General features: G+C 43.0%; 2 protein-coding genes across 5 annotated transcripts in view; one reads left to right on the plus strand and one right to left on the minus strand.

The window, feature by feature from the left end:
- Window positions 1-779, plus strand: part of MMP23B (matrix metallopeptidase 23B) — a 9036-nt gene extending 8257 nt beyond the window's left edge. Inside the window, exon 8 of the mRNA XM_010005184.1 lies at window positions 605-779. Within this exon, the coding sequence (XP_010003486.1) occupies window positions 605-779 (175 nt within the window). The remainder of the gene's footprint in view (window positions 1-604) is intronic.
- A 3521-nt stretch (window positions 780-4300) lies between these two features.
- LOC104395484 (cyclin-dependent kinase 11B) lies at window positions 4301-18964 on the minus strand. Of its 4 annotated transcripts, none has more exons than XM_010005188.1 (19): window positions 18814-18964; window positions 18077-18192; window positions 17729-17853; window positions 17024-17162; window positions 16414-16544; window positions 15175-15297; window positions 13951-14046; window positions 13719-13847; window positions 12857-12922; window positions 12155-12330; window positions 11341-11431; window positions 9767-9888; window positions 9352-9457; window positions 8663-8784; window positions 7810-7917; window positions 7020-7136; window positions 6601-6749; window positions 5118-5307; window positions 4301-4508 (listed from the first exon to the last, which is right to left on the minus strand). In XM_010005188.1, the coding sequence occupies exons 1-19, from the start codon at window positions 18922-18924 to the stop codon at window positions 4416-4418; spliced, it is 2310 nt and encodes a 769-aa protein (XP_010003490.1). In that variant the 5' UTR covers window positions 18925-18964; the 3' UTR covers window positions 4301-4415. The 4 variants fall into 4 exon arrangements, with proteins under 4 accessions (XP_010003490.1, XP_010003491.1, XP_010003489.1 ...); XM_010005189.1 differs by having other exon boundaries at window positions 17756-17853; window positions 18814-18924; XM_010005187.1 differs by having other exon boundaries at window positions 17726-17853; window positions 18814-18924.
- Window positions 18965-19255: the final 291 nt, after the last annotated feature.

Consider the following 19255-nt stretch of genomic DNA (forward strand, 5'->3'; position numbering starts at 1 on the left):
AGCAGGAAAGCAGCTTCTCCTCTGGATTGTGACACTGCCTGGTCTGGCAGCCTGAGCAGAAGAGGCTGTGAGGAGGGAAGGTGCAAATATTGTAACTCTGCAAAGCACCTGGCCTGAGAGCAGACAGGAGAAAGTTTGGGTGAAAAAGGGTAAAATCCAATTCATGGCAATAGCACCCAAGGTGACTCTTCCCATCCAGTCAAATTCCCTGGCCCATGTGCTACAAAAAAACAGTCTTTAACCAGAAGGGTGCATCTCATACTTCTTGCTCATGTCCAAACATGTTATTTCTGGATATATCTAAAATTGAAAGAGATGGGCCCAAGTCCACGAGTTAATTTAGACTGAGGACCCAAACTCCCATCAACTTTCAGTAAGATTCACGTGCCACAATTCCTCAGGATTGCTCCTGAGATAGAACTGCCCTCGTGCAGCTGAAATACAGAGTAAAACTTAACCTTGTTTTGTTAAATATTGAGTAAAACCGTCCCTTGTTTCAAGTCCCATCTGTGCTGTGCTCAGCTAGAAGAGAGAAGAACCATTTCCACACATTGCCTTGTACTAGACAGTTGGAGCTTAATTTCTATTCTTTTTCTTCTGACAGCTGGTATAAAGATAAGGAGCTTCTGGAATACTCATATCCAGGTTACTTATCTTTAAATGAAGATCACATGAGCATCATTGCAAATGCAATTAATGAAGGAACTTACACTTGTATAGTGAAGAAAAAAGAAAGAATCTTGACTACTTATTCCTGGAGAATCAGACTCAAGCACTAACGAGGGCCCTGGAATGAGCACTCCAGGTACTGCTCCTTCTCTTTCAAATTCAAAATGTTTCTCTGGCATTTTATATTTAACCTCTGACAGTCCAACTCAACTTCTACATCAGCTGCTTCTATTCCTTGGGCAAAAGAGACTAAGACTTGATTACTGGAACATAAAACTTCCAAATCAGTTCTAATGCTAAAGAATTTATCAAGTATGAAGTATGTGCTGTGAAGAGAATTTAAAATGTGGGGGTTTTGGTTTGTTTTTAAAGTGTCGGATTTTGCAGCTAAACTATGTGGATCACTGCAGAATGCTGGAAAACAAGAACATAATTCTTCATCACACAAGTGGTTGAAGGGATTGGTGGCTCAGCTCTTGCCATGGAGGCAGAGGTACAGTGGAGGGAAATGACCAGTTACACTCTGTTTTCCTGTCAGGTTTTTAGATCCTGGTGCACAGCACCGGAGGAACTTAAGACTTTTTAATAAGACCTCTTATTACCTTTTATTTTTCTTGTCAGAAGGAGGATGTAAGGTCACAACACACCTTCTCTCATTATTCCATTCCACATTTCAGCACATTCATGTATCCACAGAACAGCTTTTTCCCCACCAACCACTTTCCTGTGGTATTTGTTACTTGTACTCTTATCCCAAGAGACTATTTACCTCCATCAGCAGCTCCTCATAACCTGTCCTGCAGGTGTGTCTGCCTCTGGACTCTCCAGCAGGGATGAGGGAATTTCCATCACTGTCATTTCCAGCATTATCCTGTCACTTCAGCAGTGAGGTAACTGTGCCACATCCCAGAGGGAAGCAACACCAGTGCTGCTTGGCTGCACTAGGCTTTGCCTGCTTCTCCACAGCTGGAGCAGCCCTGGCACAGTCTGAAATCCCTGGCAGTCTTTCCATGCAGTGACATCCCTGTCCAGCACTAAAGCAGCCTCCATTGCTCCCTGCTTAGGTTCAGCCTTTTGCAGTTGTCCTCTTAACCTCTTGGAACAAGGTTCTTCCTACTTAGAAGCACCAACACACCCAGGAAGTCTCTCATGTGCTGCAGTACAGGTCCAGGAAGACCTTTGTTTAAGAGCAGAAAGGCTCCAGCAGTAAAACCCTCAGCAAAGGTGCAAAGACATAGAAAGAAACTGCTAATTCCTGTTTGTCTGGTACAGCTGCAAGGTCTGTAATTGCACTGGCAGCCATTCAGCATGAACTGCACATCTGTCACAGCACAGAGCTGCACTATGTGGATCTGATCATCTCTTCCCAAGGCAAAGCTTTGGCATTGGGAGGAGAGAAACAAGCACAAGGAGCTGTTCCTCTTAGTTTCCAGGACCTGTCACAAGAGGACGTCAACACTTCAGCTGCAGGGAGGCTTAATCCTGGGGCAGAGGCACAGTCCTTCACCTCACTTCAGTGTCACTCTGCCTTCAGACATGGCTCAGTGCTGATTACCACACCTCACACAGTTTCTCTGCGTGCACCATCACAGGGAATAACATGATTTTCTGTAAAGAAGCCAATAAAAAAAATTAAGCTCAGCCCCTGCAGAGGGACACTATGTATCTCAGCTTCCACCTGCTGGTATGGAAACCAGCTCCCAGATGTGGAGATGTCCTCCAGGTAAGCAACAACACTGACTTCCTCTCAGATTACAGCTTGAATTTATAAAAATAAAAACTGAAACAAGCCAACAGCAAGTAAGTACCTGAACTACACTTTGGTGATTCTGCCTCACATTCATGCACTGGAACTTCCCTTGTGTTTTAAATTATCTCTTTCTGCAACTTTTCCACACTGGCATCAGCTGTTTAAAAAAAAGATCTGATTTCAGAATACTTGGATACTACAACACTGTTTTGGTGAACCAGACCTTAACCTTTTTGCTCTCCTTACCTGCCTTGCAGAGCAGCTCTGTTAGCCATGCTGGGAGGGATGTCTTCTAGCTGTCCATGAAGCACTTGTTTATACAGTTTAATATCAAGGATCTCTGCTGGTAAAGCACAATTAGGATTTCACCATTGCTCTGCCCTTTGACTTCTCACAGATTTATTTGGTATGAATAAAGAAGCTGAGGATTTGGTTTCACCAGTTAACTGAGTACAGCACAAACTCAACAGTGTGTCTTTGCATGGAGAGTTGAGCTCAGGATCTTAACAGGCAAGGACTCTATGCAGAAACAGACAATTGAGACACAATAAAAGCTGAGATGCAGTCACCTGCCTGCAGCAGTGCCAAGGGAGCCAGAAGGGTAATAATTGCTAGAGTGCAGGATGCACAGCACAGCCTGAGACACTGCACCTGCAGTCATGTGCTGACCCCTCAGAGCTCAGTACAGGCCCTGACACAACCTCCCTGTGCTCCTCTGGGATGCAGCAAAAACACACAACTGCTTTACAGCAGGGAATTCATCTCCACCTCTGAGGAGTCTTGTGCAAATCACACACACTCGGTGACCAGACTAGTCTTAGAACTGATTCTCTTTCATTACAGTTTGGCCTTAAGAGAAAACCTCGACAGAAAACCAACCCAAACACCCACCCCTCCTATCTTCAAAAGGTACCACAATGTTGGTACATCCCCCTTCCAGTTCCAAGGCCCTTGCCCAGAAAAAAACGTCTTACAATGTGCTGAAACAGAGGGAATGTTTATAATTGAAATGAATCCTTTCACAGGCCTGGTGCCCAGCTCTGACTGCATGAATACCTCAGTGTTTTCCAAATCTTCCTGTTCCTAGAAAAGACTGATAGCTCTGGAAACGAGAGCCTCAGAAGGCTGTGATATTCCATCATGATTCCTTTGGTCTTCCATCCTACAAGGACTGGAATATGGCATTATACAATCAGTAACGCAAAGCTCTCTCTTTTTTTTTTTTCTAATGGAAAAATGGCATATTTAAAAGAACTTTCTATAGAAAATAAAGTTTCAAGTCTCCTTATGAAATCTTTTTTTGATTTATAAAACAATAGGGTACCTCTTTTGCACCACTGTAAATACACGTGCACAACACAAACTGCACCCAAAAATATTGTCAGTGAGAATCCAGCCCTCTCCAAGGCACCAACAGGAAAGAAACCTCAGAACTGTTACTGGATATAGTTGGGGGCAAAAAAAGACACCTACATTTTCTTAAATGTTGTTTGCCCAGGCTGGCAATATTGCTGCCACAGCAGCACAGATCTGGAGGCAAACAAGGATGGAATAAGTTTCCATTCCACAAGACTTAATGCCATCACTGTCCAAGTTTTCTGCATGTGAAGAAATGAAATCCTTCACACTGTAAAACAATTAAAAATGTATTTTAATTCTACAAATTTACAAGGAAAAAAAAACAACAAACACCAACAAAACAAACCCAACGAAAAAAAAAGCAACAAACAAAACAACAGTTTTAAAACAGAAACTGTTCCAGGATTTTACTTCAAGTTCTCTTGTGTCAAATTCTGTAATGATCCTTGGCTTTTCAGGTTAATTCCAGTCCTGTCATGGAATGCTGCAGTTATACTCCACACCCAGCCAAAAGCCTTTGAACCTGTGAAAACCATCTAGTCTCCCTGACGTGAAGAACAGAACTGGGACACTCAGAAATTCACTCACATCAACAGTTTCTTTGTTTTGTTTTGGTTTTCCTCCTTTCATGTTGAGTTTAAAACTTGAGGCTGAAACCAGGTCCTGCAGCAGATGCTCCTTGATTTGTGGTGGTCAGATGAAAACCTGTGTCTTTCAGATCATCATCACCCTGTGAAAACCAAACACAATTCCTCTGTCAGGAAGCATCTGTACAGATGGATTTACCTCCAACTCAAAGATCTACATAAGAACAAAATAAATCAAAGTATCTTTATGCCAGGAGAAACAAATGTTTGATTTAGTGGCACTAGAGCTAAGGTCAGTGCAGTCTTATTCATGATCTTTAAACACTGCTAAATCAAAAGTTACATTTTCTCAGGGCATCTCAAATGTACCCTTAGTTTGTGCACATACTTTTTACCTACTTTTACCTACTTTTCACATGTGCATATGTGAAAGAAAAAGAAATCAATATGTGACTACAAAACTACATTTACTCAGCATCTGATCAAACACACTCTGCATCCCCTTCATTTTTATACCCTCAAAAACAACCTCTTAGGCTCCTTTATCTGTAAAACTGGGTTTAGGGACTGAAATGATGGTGACACAGTAACTGGAGCTGTCCTCTGAGAAGGAATGGGGAGATCTGGGCTGCTGGAGGGGCTTTTCCAGGCAAGCAGGGGTGAGTGTTGGGATGGGGAACATTTCCAAGCTCAGGATGTGGACATGTCCAAGGACATGAGCAGTGAGTGTCACCTGGCCCTGCTGTACTCACCAGCTGGCTGTAGCCAAGGCCCCCCTCAGGTGGCCGAGGGCTCGTGCCACGTTTCACCCTCTGCTGCTCACTTTTTGCTGGCCAGGTGGGAAACATGGAGGGGTCGATGGGCAGAGGAGTCTCCCGGAAATACTCGTGTTTCAGCCCATCCTCAGCAGTGATCCTTCTGGCTGGGTAGTATGTCAGAAAGCTGAGAGGAATTCAGGGAGACAATGAAATGGGGAAGAAGAGAAACAGAGGGGCAGAAAGGAAAAAACAGCCTCAAAATTATAAATTCTTCAGCAATGCCATTTGGAGCATTCTGGTCTTTAACAAAGGCTTCTGTTAATGGGCATGATTGGTGACATTTGAGTGGTCTGTGAAAGTCCAGTTCCTACATGGACCTGCAGGGAATGGAACTGCAGCTGGAACTAGGGATCTGTTCACTGGAGAAGAAAGCTGGGATTGTATCAATACACCCCAAACACTGTAATGCTGTAAAATTGAACTGCACAGCTTGAGGTTGGTTATTTTAAACCTTCCACTGTACAGAAAGGGGTTTTACTGTACTAATCATCCTACCAAACACACAGATACACACACACACCCCCAGTAGATACAGCCCTGGCACAAACAAAGCACTTCTCATAGAATGCCAGGTTGGAAGGGACCTCAAGGATCATCTGGTCCAACCTTATGCAGATGACACTGATGTGATACCCATCTTTATTACAAGTTCTGCCTGGACCTTCTGAAAGGTTCTCTAACTTCTAATAAATTATTCCCAACTCATTCAAACACATGGAGCAGCATAATTCTTAAAAATTGGAAAGACTCAAAATCCCCCTTTAAAAAAGTATAATTATTTAAATATAATTTCCTTAAATGGAGAGAAGTTCTAAGAAATACCTGAAACTAAATTATTTCCACTACTTCATGTCCTATCATTTAAAGGGAATATTAGGGAAGGGAGGGGAGGAGGAATCTCTCAAGCCATTGTCAACCTTTTAAAGCAAAACGAACTGGAATGCAATCAGAATGCAGCAGTGGAGTTAATTAAAAGGAACTGCCCGAACATCAGATGTGACTGAACTCATTAAGTCTGAAACTCTAGGAGAAAAACAAGAGCTTTAATAGGATCCCTAGAATGTACTGCTTTTCCTTTTTTCAGTTGTAATTTAATTGTTATAACCAGATCCATCAGCAGACTGCCTGACCACTGACTCACCACACCATCAAACATGACATAAGTGAGCTCTAATGACTGTACAACATGGCTCTGTTCTCCCAGGGTGTAGCTGTGCAAGAACAACCCTGGGCTGAGGTTTAACAGCCGGAGTTCAGAGAGCTGTGAGAGAGAGGAAGAACATCACAAACTTCAAACCCATCAGCCTGTTTTTGCAAGGTTAAACGTGCTGAAATTCCACACTCCAAGCCATTCTCCACCACTCTCACAGCAGCTGAGCACATTCTCCCAAGGATCCCAAGGTGCTGCAGCACTTACTTGTTCATCAGGTCGAAGCCCTGGTCGGAGAGGAGCGCCCCAAACCTCTTGCGCAGGTTGTTGTAGGGATACTCTGTGAACGTCATCTTCTTCACTGCTGGCAGCTCGTTGTAACCCGGCCAGATTTTTTCACTTGGAGTACCCAGATCCTGTCAATTAAAATTATCTCCTTTATAAACTCCTTCTAGAGTACACCCCTTCTGATTGCTCATTACACAGCTGTAGGAATCAGTGTATCCAGAGAGGACAGACAGATCACAGTTCATGATCTTCACCTCCTGCAAGCCTTGTCAAAGAAGAACGGGAGCAAGGAGCTGAATCTCTGACATAGAGCAACAAGCACTGCTAATTTCTTACTGCTCTGAGGTACCTGCCTCTGAAACCAGTCCTTGGGAGTCCAGAGTTGTTAAAAATATTACCTTAAAAACTTTGTTAATCTGGTCAATTTCCGACTTCCCCGGGAACAGCGGTTTCTGTGTCAGCAGCTCCCCAAATATGCAGCCCACTGACCACATGTCTATTGCTGTGGAATATTCCTGAAAAGAAGGAATATGTTAGAAAATCAGTAAGATTCTTTCACTCAGTTGTTTGGGGTTTCGCTCTTGTTTTGGTTTGGGGTTTCACTTGTTTGGATTTGGTTGGTTTTCAAAAAGATCCTCCCACTCTGAATGAAACAAACCCAGTCACTCCAATACCCCAAGCTCAACTCTCAACTGAATTTATTTACAATTACTGTGAATTATGAGTAACACCCACATACACAAACACTTCAAGATGAAACGTGAGTCTTGTTACTGGAGCCCTGCAGAACCCCACTGATTTCATCCAGATTTCAGGAATGAAACAAGTTATCTAGGGAACCAGAATGTAGCCAGTACATGGCTCTGCTCTCAGGTGTCACAAATTTTAGGCTAATTAAAAAAATAAACTAAAAATCCAGCTGCCTAAGGTCACAGTGACAGTTTGCACCAATCCACCAGAAGTCCAGCAGCACTGCCATGTCAGCATCCTAGAGAAAAACGCAGTCACCCACCCACCTTCTGACTGTGGAAGATGGAACCTTTCTAACTGGGTTACAAGGAAAAATAACACTGAAGATTCAGAATTCCCAGCTGTAAATCAGTATCAAGACTCAAACACACTTGTAATTTGTTCATTGGTTATAAAATAAAGTTAGGCTGCAGAGCCCCAGAGGAGGGAGGATCATACCTTAGCTCCAAGCAGCAGCTCAGGAGCCCTGTACCACAGGGTCACCACCACTGGTGTGTACGGCTTCAGGGGGGATCCGTACTCCCGGGCTAGTCCAAAATCTCCCACCTAAAGGAAAACAGGAAATCAGCAACATTTCCAGCACTGACCATTCCCTTTCCTAACAGTGCCCACAGGTCTGGGCCACGCTGGCCACTGCACAGCTTCCAGCCTTCCAAAACAGCCACCCAGAATGTCCTGCTTCTCACAGCCTTCCTTGTCTTTTTCCACTGAAGGGAAAATCATTTTTCTCTCCCAGAGACCAAGTCAGAGTTCCTGCCACTGGTCACCTTGGCAGGAAGTTACACAGCAGGGGGAAACAAACCAACCAACCACCACAGGTGCTGCCTTCAACTTTGCAAGAAAACGATTCCAAGTTCAGTTTTTCCTGAGAAAGGGAAAGGCTTTAACAACAGTAACAGCTGCAAGGTGTAAATAATGTCAATGGACAATTGCCAGCTAAAATTTAGAAATAAAAATGGAAATGTTGTCCTGATCTTGTCAGTACTGCTTTTCTCCTAGGTTTTTGTAAGAGGCCAGTGTAAGGTTAGAGTTTTAAAGACTTTCTTTGTAAAAAGAATCTCCATCTCCAGCAGTAACTGTGCATTTCAGCACTGCTCCAGAGACTGATATTCTGTATTAAGCCTCACAATCTCTTGCTCTTTTGCAGCTCTATTTTACAAGTTTCCCCTCCTGCCTCTTAAAGCAAACGCAAAACATTCTGCCCAGCTCTTCACACAGCTACAAGGCAATGCAGGGTGATTCTAGAAGAGCAGCTTTTTGACAAGTGTGCTACAATTCATGTCATTCTTACTTTCAAAATGCCTGAATGACTGAGCAACAGGTTGGAGGTTTTCAGGTCTCGGTGCAGGATCCAGTTGTCGTGAAGATGTTTGACTCCTCGGAGCAACTGAATCATCAAGGTTTTCACTTCACCTGAAATGATAAAAAGAAGCCAAATATGTTCAAAAGACATAATCTAGATTTAATTTTTGTCATTTTGTTTGGAGAACAGGGAAGGGAGCAGGAGAAGAAAGGGATGTCAAGCTAGAAGCACAGTATAGACTGCCCCAGAACAAGAGCAGTTAAACCCAGAGAGCTGCCAATAAAGCAACATTAATTCGCACCTCTGGAACACAACCAACCAGTGCTCAGGAATTAATGCCTCTCAAAAACACTGGAAATAGCCAAAAGGAAAACTCAGTGTTCTTTTCCAGGGGAAGGTCCCTCAATTTCACATCTGAACCTCCACTTCCCCCTGCATGCATGCAAACTGGGCTCACCAGCCAGACACCACATGAAACACCAGCACTCCCAGCCCACCATCCTGCCCCATCTCCTGCATGTACAACCAGACTGAGCAGAAATCAGGCACCCAAGTCTGTTCCAAGGAACACTCCAAGGACATTCCAAGGCAAAAGCCAGTTTTCTGATGTCAGCACAGCCCAAAGACACCCAGGTTTGTGTTGGACAGTTTTCCAAGGAGAGAAAGGCAAACAGTACCTGGTAGGAATGGCTGCTTCATGGTTTCCATCAGACTCTTGAGGTCATGTTCCACGTAGTTCATGACAATATAAATTTTATCCATATTACTGCCTACAACTATTTCCTAGGACACAGAAAAAAAGTGATCAAAACAAGCACACAGCATTTAAAAAGCCAAAATTAATTCTGGAAATTTACTGGCAAAAGGATACATGGAACCTGCCATTGGTAAAATCAACAGAAAATGTGTTTTTCTATGAAAAAAAACAGCCTGGTTTTGCAAAACACAAGATGTAGAGACCAGCCCTGTCTATTCCATGGGCAGGGTACAACTGGTAGAGAAACAGGCTCTGCTAAGAATGCTATTGTTTTTATAAGGCGTTTTAAAAGCCAAGACAGTATTTCAAGAAGAAATAAAAGACTGTGGCCTTACTCTGACAGTGACAATATTTAGATGTTGTGCTTTCAGAATAGTATTTATTTCTCTCAGGGAAGTAATGGGGAAACCTTCTTTCTCCTTTTCCATTTTCAGTCTCTTCAGTGCCACGATTTCATCTGCAAAGGAAACAGAATTATTAACTGCAGATTTCCCATCACATAACTAGTAAAATAAACATTAAGAAACCCCTCGGTGTTTTGTCACTAACTTATTAGTATTTAAACCATCACTCAAGATATTACTTAAAACTAACAAGCAGAGTCAGTCTCAAGACAAAAAAACCCCACCAGCACCAGATTGCCAAGTTTAAAGAATAAAATCCAAAACAACAATCCAAAAGCTGCATCACAGATTTTAGTGTGTTCCATTACAACTCACCTGAAAAGACACTAAAGTGTATTTAACTCTAAACTCCTCACCACAGTTGGGAAGATAAGACAGGGCACAGAAATGCCTCAAGAGCAGTTTCTCACTATTTAAAGATCTGACTTTAAACCAAGGTGCTACTCAAAACATTACTGAAGTGAATGATTAAACACATCTGGTGATGCCAGTCTCTGAGCAGGCCTCAAGGCAGAGGGAAAAGAAAACTGAGCTCATGGTAGTTGCCCAGTGAACAAGAGCACTCAGAAACCACAATGCCAGCTGTGCATTCCCACTCCCCAGAGGAGATCAAATGGCAATATTGTCCTAAAATAAAGAGAGGAACTAAGGCACCCAGAATTTAAACCTGACACCAAAACCACAGCTTGTCAGCTGGAACCTAAAAACAACCCTCATTTCTGCCTTGGTCTCCTTTGGAACATCTATTCTCACAAGCTCTCTTCACCAGCTGCCAACTCCATCTAAAACTGCAGATATTTAATTTACTGTGCTCCAGTTCCCCTTGAAAGGAAGACATGTATGTGTCCCTGGTGATGGCAACACCACAGGGAGACCCAGGTCAGAGCCCAAGAACAGACCATATCTTGCTGTGTATGATCTTTGTTCAGGAAGAAAGAAGTGCTGCACTAACTGTTTTTGCTAAACTCTCCAAGCAAGTATTTTTTTCACTTGAGAAGCCACCACCCAAGATGAGCATGTAAATGACCTGATGAATGGCTCCTGCACCATTCAGAGGAAATGAACAACTTCTTCAAGGTGCTTGCCACTGCAAACCAGGTAAGCAACGAGTTTTAAACACATTAACCCACTTGTATACACAAGAACTGTATTTTTGAGAGGGAGATGAAAGAAAATGAGAGTGTGAAACTCCTTTCTACAACGAAACACTGCATGACACACTCAGTGCACAGCAGCTGCTGCTTTCATGTGTTCTCTACTCGGTAGTTGTGCTTGCAGGGACCCCTGGTGGAACCTTCATATCAAATTATGAAACCTTCCATCCTGGTAACTTATCTCAAGCGCCAGATAACTGCCTTTTAAGCCTCAAAGTGAAACTGTTCATAGTTCTACACCATCACAGCCAGCATAGAGAGGACTGGTGAAAGTACTTCAGAGAGGAGCAAGTGAAGCCCCTTATATCAAAATCCAAAAAAGATAACAACTCAAGACCATCTTATACTCACCAGTCTTCTTGTCCTTTGCTCTGTACACTACACCATATGTTCCTTCTTCAATCCTGTTCAAACACTGGAATTCCTCCACGCTGCGACATCCCTGAATAAACAGATGGAAAACAATGACTCCTCCAGCACCTGGGGGAGGGTTCTCCTTGGTTTGTGTTTTGTTTTTCCTTTTAGGAACAGATAAACTTCAGCAACTTCACAGGAACAGTTAAAATTTACCAAGCTAATTCAACAATATGTCTAGGTCATGTGAGAAAGGTATCTCTGGGGTTTATTTTTACTTGGATCTCCAAAAGAATCCTGGACAGAGTCTGTGTTTCAGTAGATTAATTAAATCTCTTCATTAACTCTTTGCAACAGAATAAACTGAAATTTCTGCCACAGTGGCAAAGATGGGAACTCAGCACCTGGCACTGACACCTTTCACATAGTTCAATAAAAACATGCTTTCTCTTCCTATTCCTACACTTTGCTGTCGGCTCCAAGCGTAACCACCTGTCAGTTTTTGTTCATCTTAACAGAACTCTTCTCCCACAAGTATCTATTTTCAGACAGGAGCACCAGACATCAGAGAACCAAATGGATTATGACATTCTTGTCTATGTCTAAAAGAGTAATCTCCATTTTGCACCATGTGCATTTTTATTTTGTCAAAAAAAGACAGCAACATTTCCCACAGAAATGTCTGTTTTGGGATGCTGTCAGCAAGGTGTGCTCTGCCCGTCACCTCCCAGACATCAATTGGTTTCTGCTCTTAGGGAGGCAGCCAGGGAAATCCATTTGCCCAGGACATTCCCAAGTCTTGATCCTCTACCTGAAGTGCAGGAAGGTATTTGGGAAGCTCTTGTTTCAGTTCAATGGGGGAGGAAGCAGGTGAGTCAGGAATGTAGTCTCCTTCTGTCATGGCATTGGAATGAGGGGTGCCTTCCCCCCCCTCCTCCTCTTCCACTTCGCTTCCCGCAGAATCTCGGTCAAATCTTGACTCTGTAACTTTACAAGTCAGAATCAGTGGTGGAAAGAGGGAGCTCTCTGGAACAACTGACCTCAGCTTTACACAAGCATAGTGACACACTCATCACCCTGCACAAGATAGGTGTGCAACTTACACAAGTCACTGTATCAATAAAGATCAAGGGGAAGCCCGGTTTCTCTCTTTGCAGAGATGATGTTGTCAAGAAATCCCTCAGTCACATGCACAGAATTTCCAGCAGGAAACACAGCACATCAGAAAAAGAAATTTTCACCCAGAATGAGAGAGAAAACTGACCCAGCACGTCTCATCCCATGAGGGGACATGACAAGAGCCCCAAAATGATAAAAGAGGAGGCATTAGCTCATTAGGCTAGATCTGACATGAGCACAGCCCCAAAAATACCACATACATGATGCTTTAGAATGATGGCAAAACAGCTCCAGGTAATCAATTTAAAATATTTTAAAATATTTGTTGAAATAAGATTCATTTAAGGTGCAAAAATTCAGCCAAATACTTATTTAAATACGATTTGCATTGTACCAACTGGGATGTGGTTTCCATTCTCCCGTTCCTCCTCTTCACTCATCTCCTCCTCGCTCACCTCCTCTGCAAAACACAACCAAGTGGAACTGCATAAACTCATCAGTTCTGTAGCTCCAGGTGAGCAGGTGGCTACTGAAATGCTTCTAACTCACCAGGCCTTCTTCACCACTACCCAGTTAGTGACCTTGTGCTTCTGTTTCACTTGGAAAGCAAATGACTTCCCTAACTCAGGAGAACAGCACCTTTCAGCTTCCAGTTGGGAATTTCCAATTATTTGGGCATTCAGGGGTGGTGGCAGATGAGTTAGGCCAAGAAACTTAGGAATATTTGCCTATTAACTGCAATTGATTTGAAAGAAAAGTGTCCAGCCATCAGAGCAAGATTTTTTTTACTAATTAATGATATGAACAGCTCTACATAGACTTTTTTACTCAACTTTCTTTATCTATCATCTTTGTTTATTTGTACTGGCGTGAAAAAAAAAATCTGAAATTTGCAACTGCAATTAATTCAAGTTGACACAGACATTTGTATTTCACCACCCCCAAGTAAGTGCAGAATTGTTCTCTGCAGCATTTTTGTTATGTTACAGAATTACTGAAGCTGTCAGCCTTACACCACTTAGGAAGACACAAACGGCTGTTTTCTAATCTGGCTTCTTAGATTAATAGTTGGTATTATGTCTGTGAAAAAGAATAGAATATGACTTGTACTTGTTGTTTGGGTTTTTTTAGTTATTTTGACCTGTGACGTCTCAGCCTATCCTAGACTAAGATAAAAGGAAAATGTTCAAATAAAACAATACAGAAACACAGAAAAAAATAACATGCCCTCCTAGGACCTGCTTTATGCTACTCACCAGCTGACTGCTCAGACACTTCCTCAGAATTGCTTCCTGTCTCCTCCTCCTCCTCCTCTTCCTCTCCCTCTTCCTCAGAACCTTCACTGCTAGACTCTTCCTCCTCTTCTTCAGAGCCTGATCCAGATTCTGTTCAGGAACAACCCAACATGTCAGAAAGCAGGCAGACACAACTGTTTCCTCAACAAACAACTGTACAGCTAATTACAACTACTAAATAGCATTTAATCACCTGATGAAGACTCTGCCGAGCTGGTTTTTCTCTCACTGTCACTGATGTCCTGCAAGTCTGAAAGAGGATCTCTCTCTTCTGGTTTCTCTTCTTTTACTGTTGAGACCACAAAAGTTAAAAACAGAATGTCACTTCTCTTAGGAGACTCCAAACACCCAGTTAACTGCTTTACTGCCTCTTACCATCAAACTGGTACTGGACAGTCTGTACTGGAAATACAGAACACTGAAAAAAAATTCACACTCTGCTCAAGACAACTTTTCTAAATTGCAGTGGTGCAGGATCCACAGACAAACATATGGAATACTGATCCTTTTTTAAAACATCATATATGCCTAAGCCCCTCTGAGTGCAATTAAAAAAAAAAAAAAAAAGATGGTTAACAAGGATCACAACACAGGCTCACTGGTGTGTGTACATCACAGTCCTACTGCAGCCCCTCTGGAGCACCAGGCAATAGCAGCTGTAACTGTTGATCAATTAGACAGAAGCTGCAAAGGATCTAGTGCCTCCCTCCACCTGCAATTCCAGCTGGTTCCATTCTGCAATCAGCTTACTTGAAATAGTTTCCCTTCTCTTCACAGCCACACACATGAACAAGGCAGACACAGAGCTTCTCCTCTTTAACCTCAAACATTTTAATGTCAATTGTGCAAGTTCTCTGCTCACAATCAGGACCTCCTGGGCATGGGAAGGACCATTTTCTGCCTCAGAAAACGAATCTCCTCACCTAACCAGAATAGGGCCTCAAGGGTTCTTCTGTGAGATGACAAGATCAGTGATGCTTACACTAAACTGATCTCTCTAAGGTAACTTCTTTAGATAGTTTAGTTCCTATCAACAAATCCAACTAGAGCTAGAGTAAATAATCCCTTTTTCATCTGCAAGGGAATAAACTACAAAATGTTAAAAATTCAGTCAGCTGCTTCTATCATTCCAGAATGAAGAAACTCACTTGGAAACGTTTAGAATTAAAACTCCTACTGCTACTAAAAAGGAAAGAATCGTTCATCACTTGCACAGTTACCTGCAAAACCAGCATTGCTTCAGCAAACAGTACATGTGGATATTCATGGATATTCCAGAGTTATGGCAGCAGGGCTGAAGTGGACACTATTTTCAGTGGAGCACCAGGGACACATGTTCACTACTACAAATGACACACTATCCCAGAGCAGCTCCTCCTGGCCCCCAGGAAAGACAGTTTGAAATGGGAAATGCTACCTGGTTTCCTGCTATCTCCTTGCTCAAGCTTGTCTCTCTGCTGTCGTAACGGGCTGCGACTCCAGGGTCTCATTTTTACTTTGTCTCCATACTCTTCCCTCACTGTCCTATGGTGTGCAGAGACTAGGGAAAACAAAACCAAAGAAACAGTTACACCTCCCTGCCCTAATCAGAATAAACCTGTCTGCCACAACCACCTGCTTTGCATTCTTTTTGTTGTTCCTTACAAGCTGAAGAGTAATAGGGAGGTGTGGAAGTGGAACCTCATTAGAGCTAGGAGAAGAAAGGCCTGTGATTTACCTCATGCACAACAAAATATAGGTCTGTACTACTTGGAGAAAGGAGCTGGCATAGTGAGGGAACAGAAGGAAGGTGCCCTGTGCACTGCAAACACCCTGAAACAAAGGCACTGGTGCCAGAGGGAGAAGTGGACAGACCAGGGAGGTATATAAAATAAGAACAGCCAAGGGTTAGAAGGAGCTGACAGAACATTTAGAAAAATAAAAAGAACTAAAATTAAAAGCTAGATTAAGCAGTATCAGTGCAAACAGCAAGCACAAAAAGGAGATGTTTGGTATTAGCCAAACTAGAAATAGCAATAAACAACCTTTTTCACTCGATCACAGGAATGGGCTCTGATTTTTACCCCTGAAAGCTGGGACAAACAGAGATCCTTTAACCAAAACTGATTAGAACTTGGATTGCAAGGATCTGATTCACTATGCAAAGTGAGGGTTCATGTGTAGAGGTGAATTTCAATTACCCTGTTATCAGAGCTTCTCCACTGAACTCCCACGACAGCCTTTTTCATGGCTGGAGTTCTTCCACCATCTCTCTCCCTCCCTCTGCAACTTATTTTCCCAAATCCTTAAAACACTTAATTTTGAGACTTCAATCTCTATGGAATTGGGTTCAAGAGCCCAGAGGTGACCAGGATCACGACAAGATAGACACACACACCCACAGAGACAATGTCAACTACATAAATCCTGTTTCTGTAGCAAAACAGACCAATGGAGAGAGGCAAAGAAAGACCTGCTGACTGATCAATGCCATGACACGTTAGACACATGACATTATTTTATTCCCCCTTGTAGAACTTAAGATTTTTTTCCTCCCCCTGTGGAGAAGGGCCCCTCGCTTCAATTTTTTTAAAATTCTGGCCTAAATACCGAATTCTTTCTCTACCTCCATTCCACCACCATGTCACCAGCCAGAAAGCCCAGACCAGACAGTTACCATCTCTCCTGGCTTCCCGTTCCTTCCTCCTCTCCTCAGCTCTCCTCTCTCGTTCCTTCTGCTCCCTCTGCTCCTTCTGCTGCTCCCGGATCTTTCTCTCTCGCTCTCTCTCCAGCTGCTCCAGACGATCTCTGGAACACAAGTGTATTTTGTTACCTTGCAGTTCACTGCAGAATCAGCTCATGAGGGAACTGTTTGCATGTCAGTCAAAAAGAGATGTAGCTTTTCAGCCGGTTCTTTAAGAACGATGTTTCAAACACACAAGCCTCTGCGTCCTTATCAGGATTTCAACAGAAATTAAACAAGTTCAGTTGATAAACCCCATAATATTAGGCAAAGAAAAGATTTGAGATTTAACTTTTTTCCACAAAACGCTGGCAATAATTTCACCTAGAAATATCTGTTGCACAAGTCACTTATGAAGGAAATTAAAGAACACCTTTTCATTAGGCAACGCGCGTGCAGGAAGTTGGCACTGGCAGCAGACCTGACCAGTTTTTGCTTTGAATGTTGTCAATTCAGAGCAAGGAAAGGTTAAGAGACAGATTTAGAGGAGGAAGCTGTTCATCTCTCTGTTGGTCTGTCACAGGGGAGGGAGGGATGGATGTACCTCTCCCTCCTGGAATGCTCCCTTGCCATTTCTCTCCGTTTCTGTCTTTCCCATTCACGACGCGCTTTATCCTGCTCTTCTCTATGTCTCTTCCTACGCTCATGTTCCCGTTCTTTCTCTTTCACTCTGGCATGTTTCCCTAAACAAACAGAAATGAATTTTGGAGTGTTACTATTTAAAATGCTCAGCGCTCCTATTTTTAAAAAGCAAGACTAGAAAGGATGAAACTGAGGGTAACCTATTTTCATGCTCCCTTAAGAAAAGAATCCTGATCTGAAAGGGTGTTGGAGAACTAAAAGTTGCAAGATCTTCCACAAGTCCTTGCATTAAAAACAGGAAAAGGCTGTTAGCAACAGGAACACAACATGAATGCTTCTAGAAAGAGTATTTTTTCCTTTACAGTCATATACAAAGATCACACTTCACTCAGTGAAGCCAGAAAGCAGCCTGCAGACTTCAAAGCGTGACAGCAAACTCCATGTCCCTGTCCCAAAGTGAAACCTGTCCTCTCCAACACTCCTACCCGTCATTCCCAGAAGGGCATTCAACATAACCAAGAAATAATACAGGTGTAAAATCCTTTGTCTTATCCACCTGACATCTTTTCCTTCAGTTTGTAGTTACTGTTTTTTACTCCCTAGAAGGTGCCTGCTCAGCTTCCCCTCAAGGCTCCCACAAGTGCTGTCCCCAGGCAGCAATAACAACCTTCTGCTGAGTGACTCCGGTGTCTGCGTTTCTCTTTCCTCTTCTCATCTTTTCTATGGTGGGTTTTCTCCTTCCGTGACATTTGCTGTGGTGGTTTTATAGCCAAGGAATCATCCTCTTCTCCTCTAAAACACCAGACAAATCAGTAAACTTAGGTGGGTTAAACCTTAATCAGCACTTCAAAGAGATACCCCTGCACGTTCTGTGGAAAGGAAGCCAGATGGCACATCCAAATGCTACAGTTAAAACATTTCCCTTTCAAGTATTTTTAAGCCCTCCTCTCAGTGCTGCTAAAGGTTAATTTCAGTAACTCTTCTGAAGGTAACAAGGTTGTTCTTTTATTCTTACCTGTCTTCCATAGAGTCTTCCCTCCTGTAAGGTGAATTTCTGATTGTTATTTCCATGCGATGGTCTCTCAGCTCCCCCTCTTCCAGAGAATCCCGCTTGGAATCCCTGTCATCTGACTGTACCAGGGATGCAGGAAAAAACAAAATGAGATTCATTTTTACATCACAAAACGAAGAACTGCAGACAGCACTCAGCCCTCCCCTCCTACCTCAAAAGCCTTCCCCAACTGCTCACACCACTAAGTCCTGGAGCACAGTGTTCACAGTTGGGAGCAGCTAAATGCAGCTGAACTTCTCTAAGTCCCATGTAATTAGCCAAGATCAAACAACAATTCAGGAAGATGACATTAACTACTGGAGTTTTTTCCTCCCAAAGAACATTTTGTACACAGCTGTACAAAACCAAACAGTCACACAACAGCTATTCAAGAACAATGATTTAAACTCATTCCTCTATAAAATCTTCCAAAGGTTTTTCTTGAACTGCAACTTCCAGTTAATTGCAGCAACTTCTTCACCTCGTCTAACCAACAACTATGAACCAGAGCACGGCACTCAGTGCAAGGCCAAGGAGATCCTGGCACAGCACTGCATTTCTTGCCACAGCTTGGAATTGGAGATCACACAAGAGCACAGAGGAATTCTGCTGGCAGGGCAGGAAGCTTCGCTCTCATCAGAAAATGAGGAAACAGGCACAGAAGCTCCTCAGAAATGCTTGCAGACCACAGGGTAACTTACATTTTTCATACGTTTTATCTCTGCCTTCTCTTCTTGCTCCTTCCTCCGTTTTTTTTCCTGAAGAATTTCATCTAAAGTTTTCACTTTCCAAGAATCCTTTTCATCACCCATTTGAGGTTTAAACAAAAAAAAAAGCCTCTGAAAAAAAAAAAAGAACACAAGACTAATGAAACCTACACACACTACACGGTGTGACACACTGTGCCTAAGTTACACTGACTTTTTACAGGCAAACGCTAAATATATCATGTCGAGTAAAGCCAAGCGGGACTTATGCTGAGCTAGAAAGGTCCGAGGAGCACACACGGTCTTTGCTACGAGCTCGGGGGCCACTTCGAGTCAAATAAAAACACCGACCACAGGCAGTTTGGGGTTCCGCGGCTGAGGAGGACGCCGAGGCGGCGGGACCAGCACGGCGGGACCGGAGAGGGGCCGAGACCCG

Source organism: Chaetura pelagica, unplaced genomic scaffold (assembly GCF_000747805.2).
Source record: "Chaetura pelagica isolate M959 unplaced genomic scaffold, ChaPel_1.0 scaffold159, whole genome shotgun sequence".
NCBI classification, from domain to species: Eukaryota; Metazoa; Chordata; class Aves; order Apodiformes; family Apodidae; genus Chaetura; species Chaetura pelagica.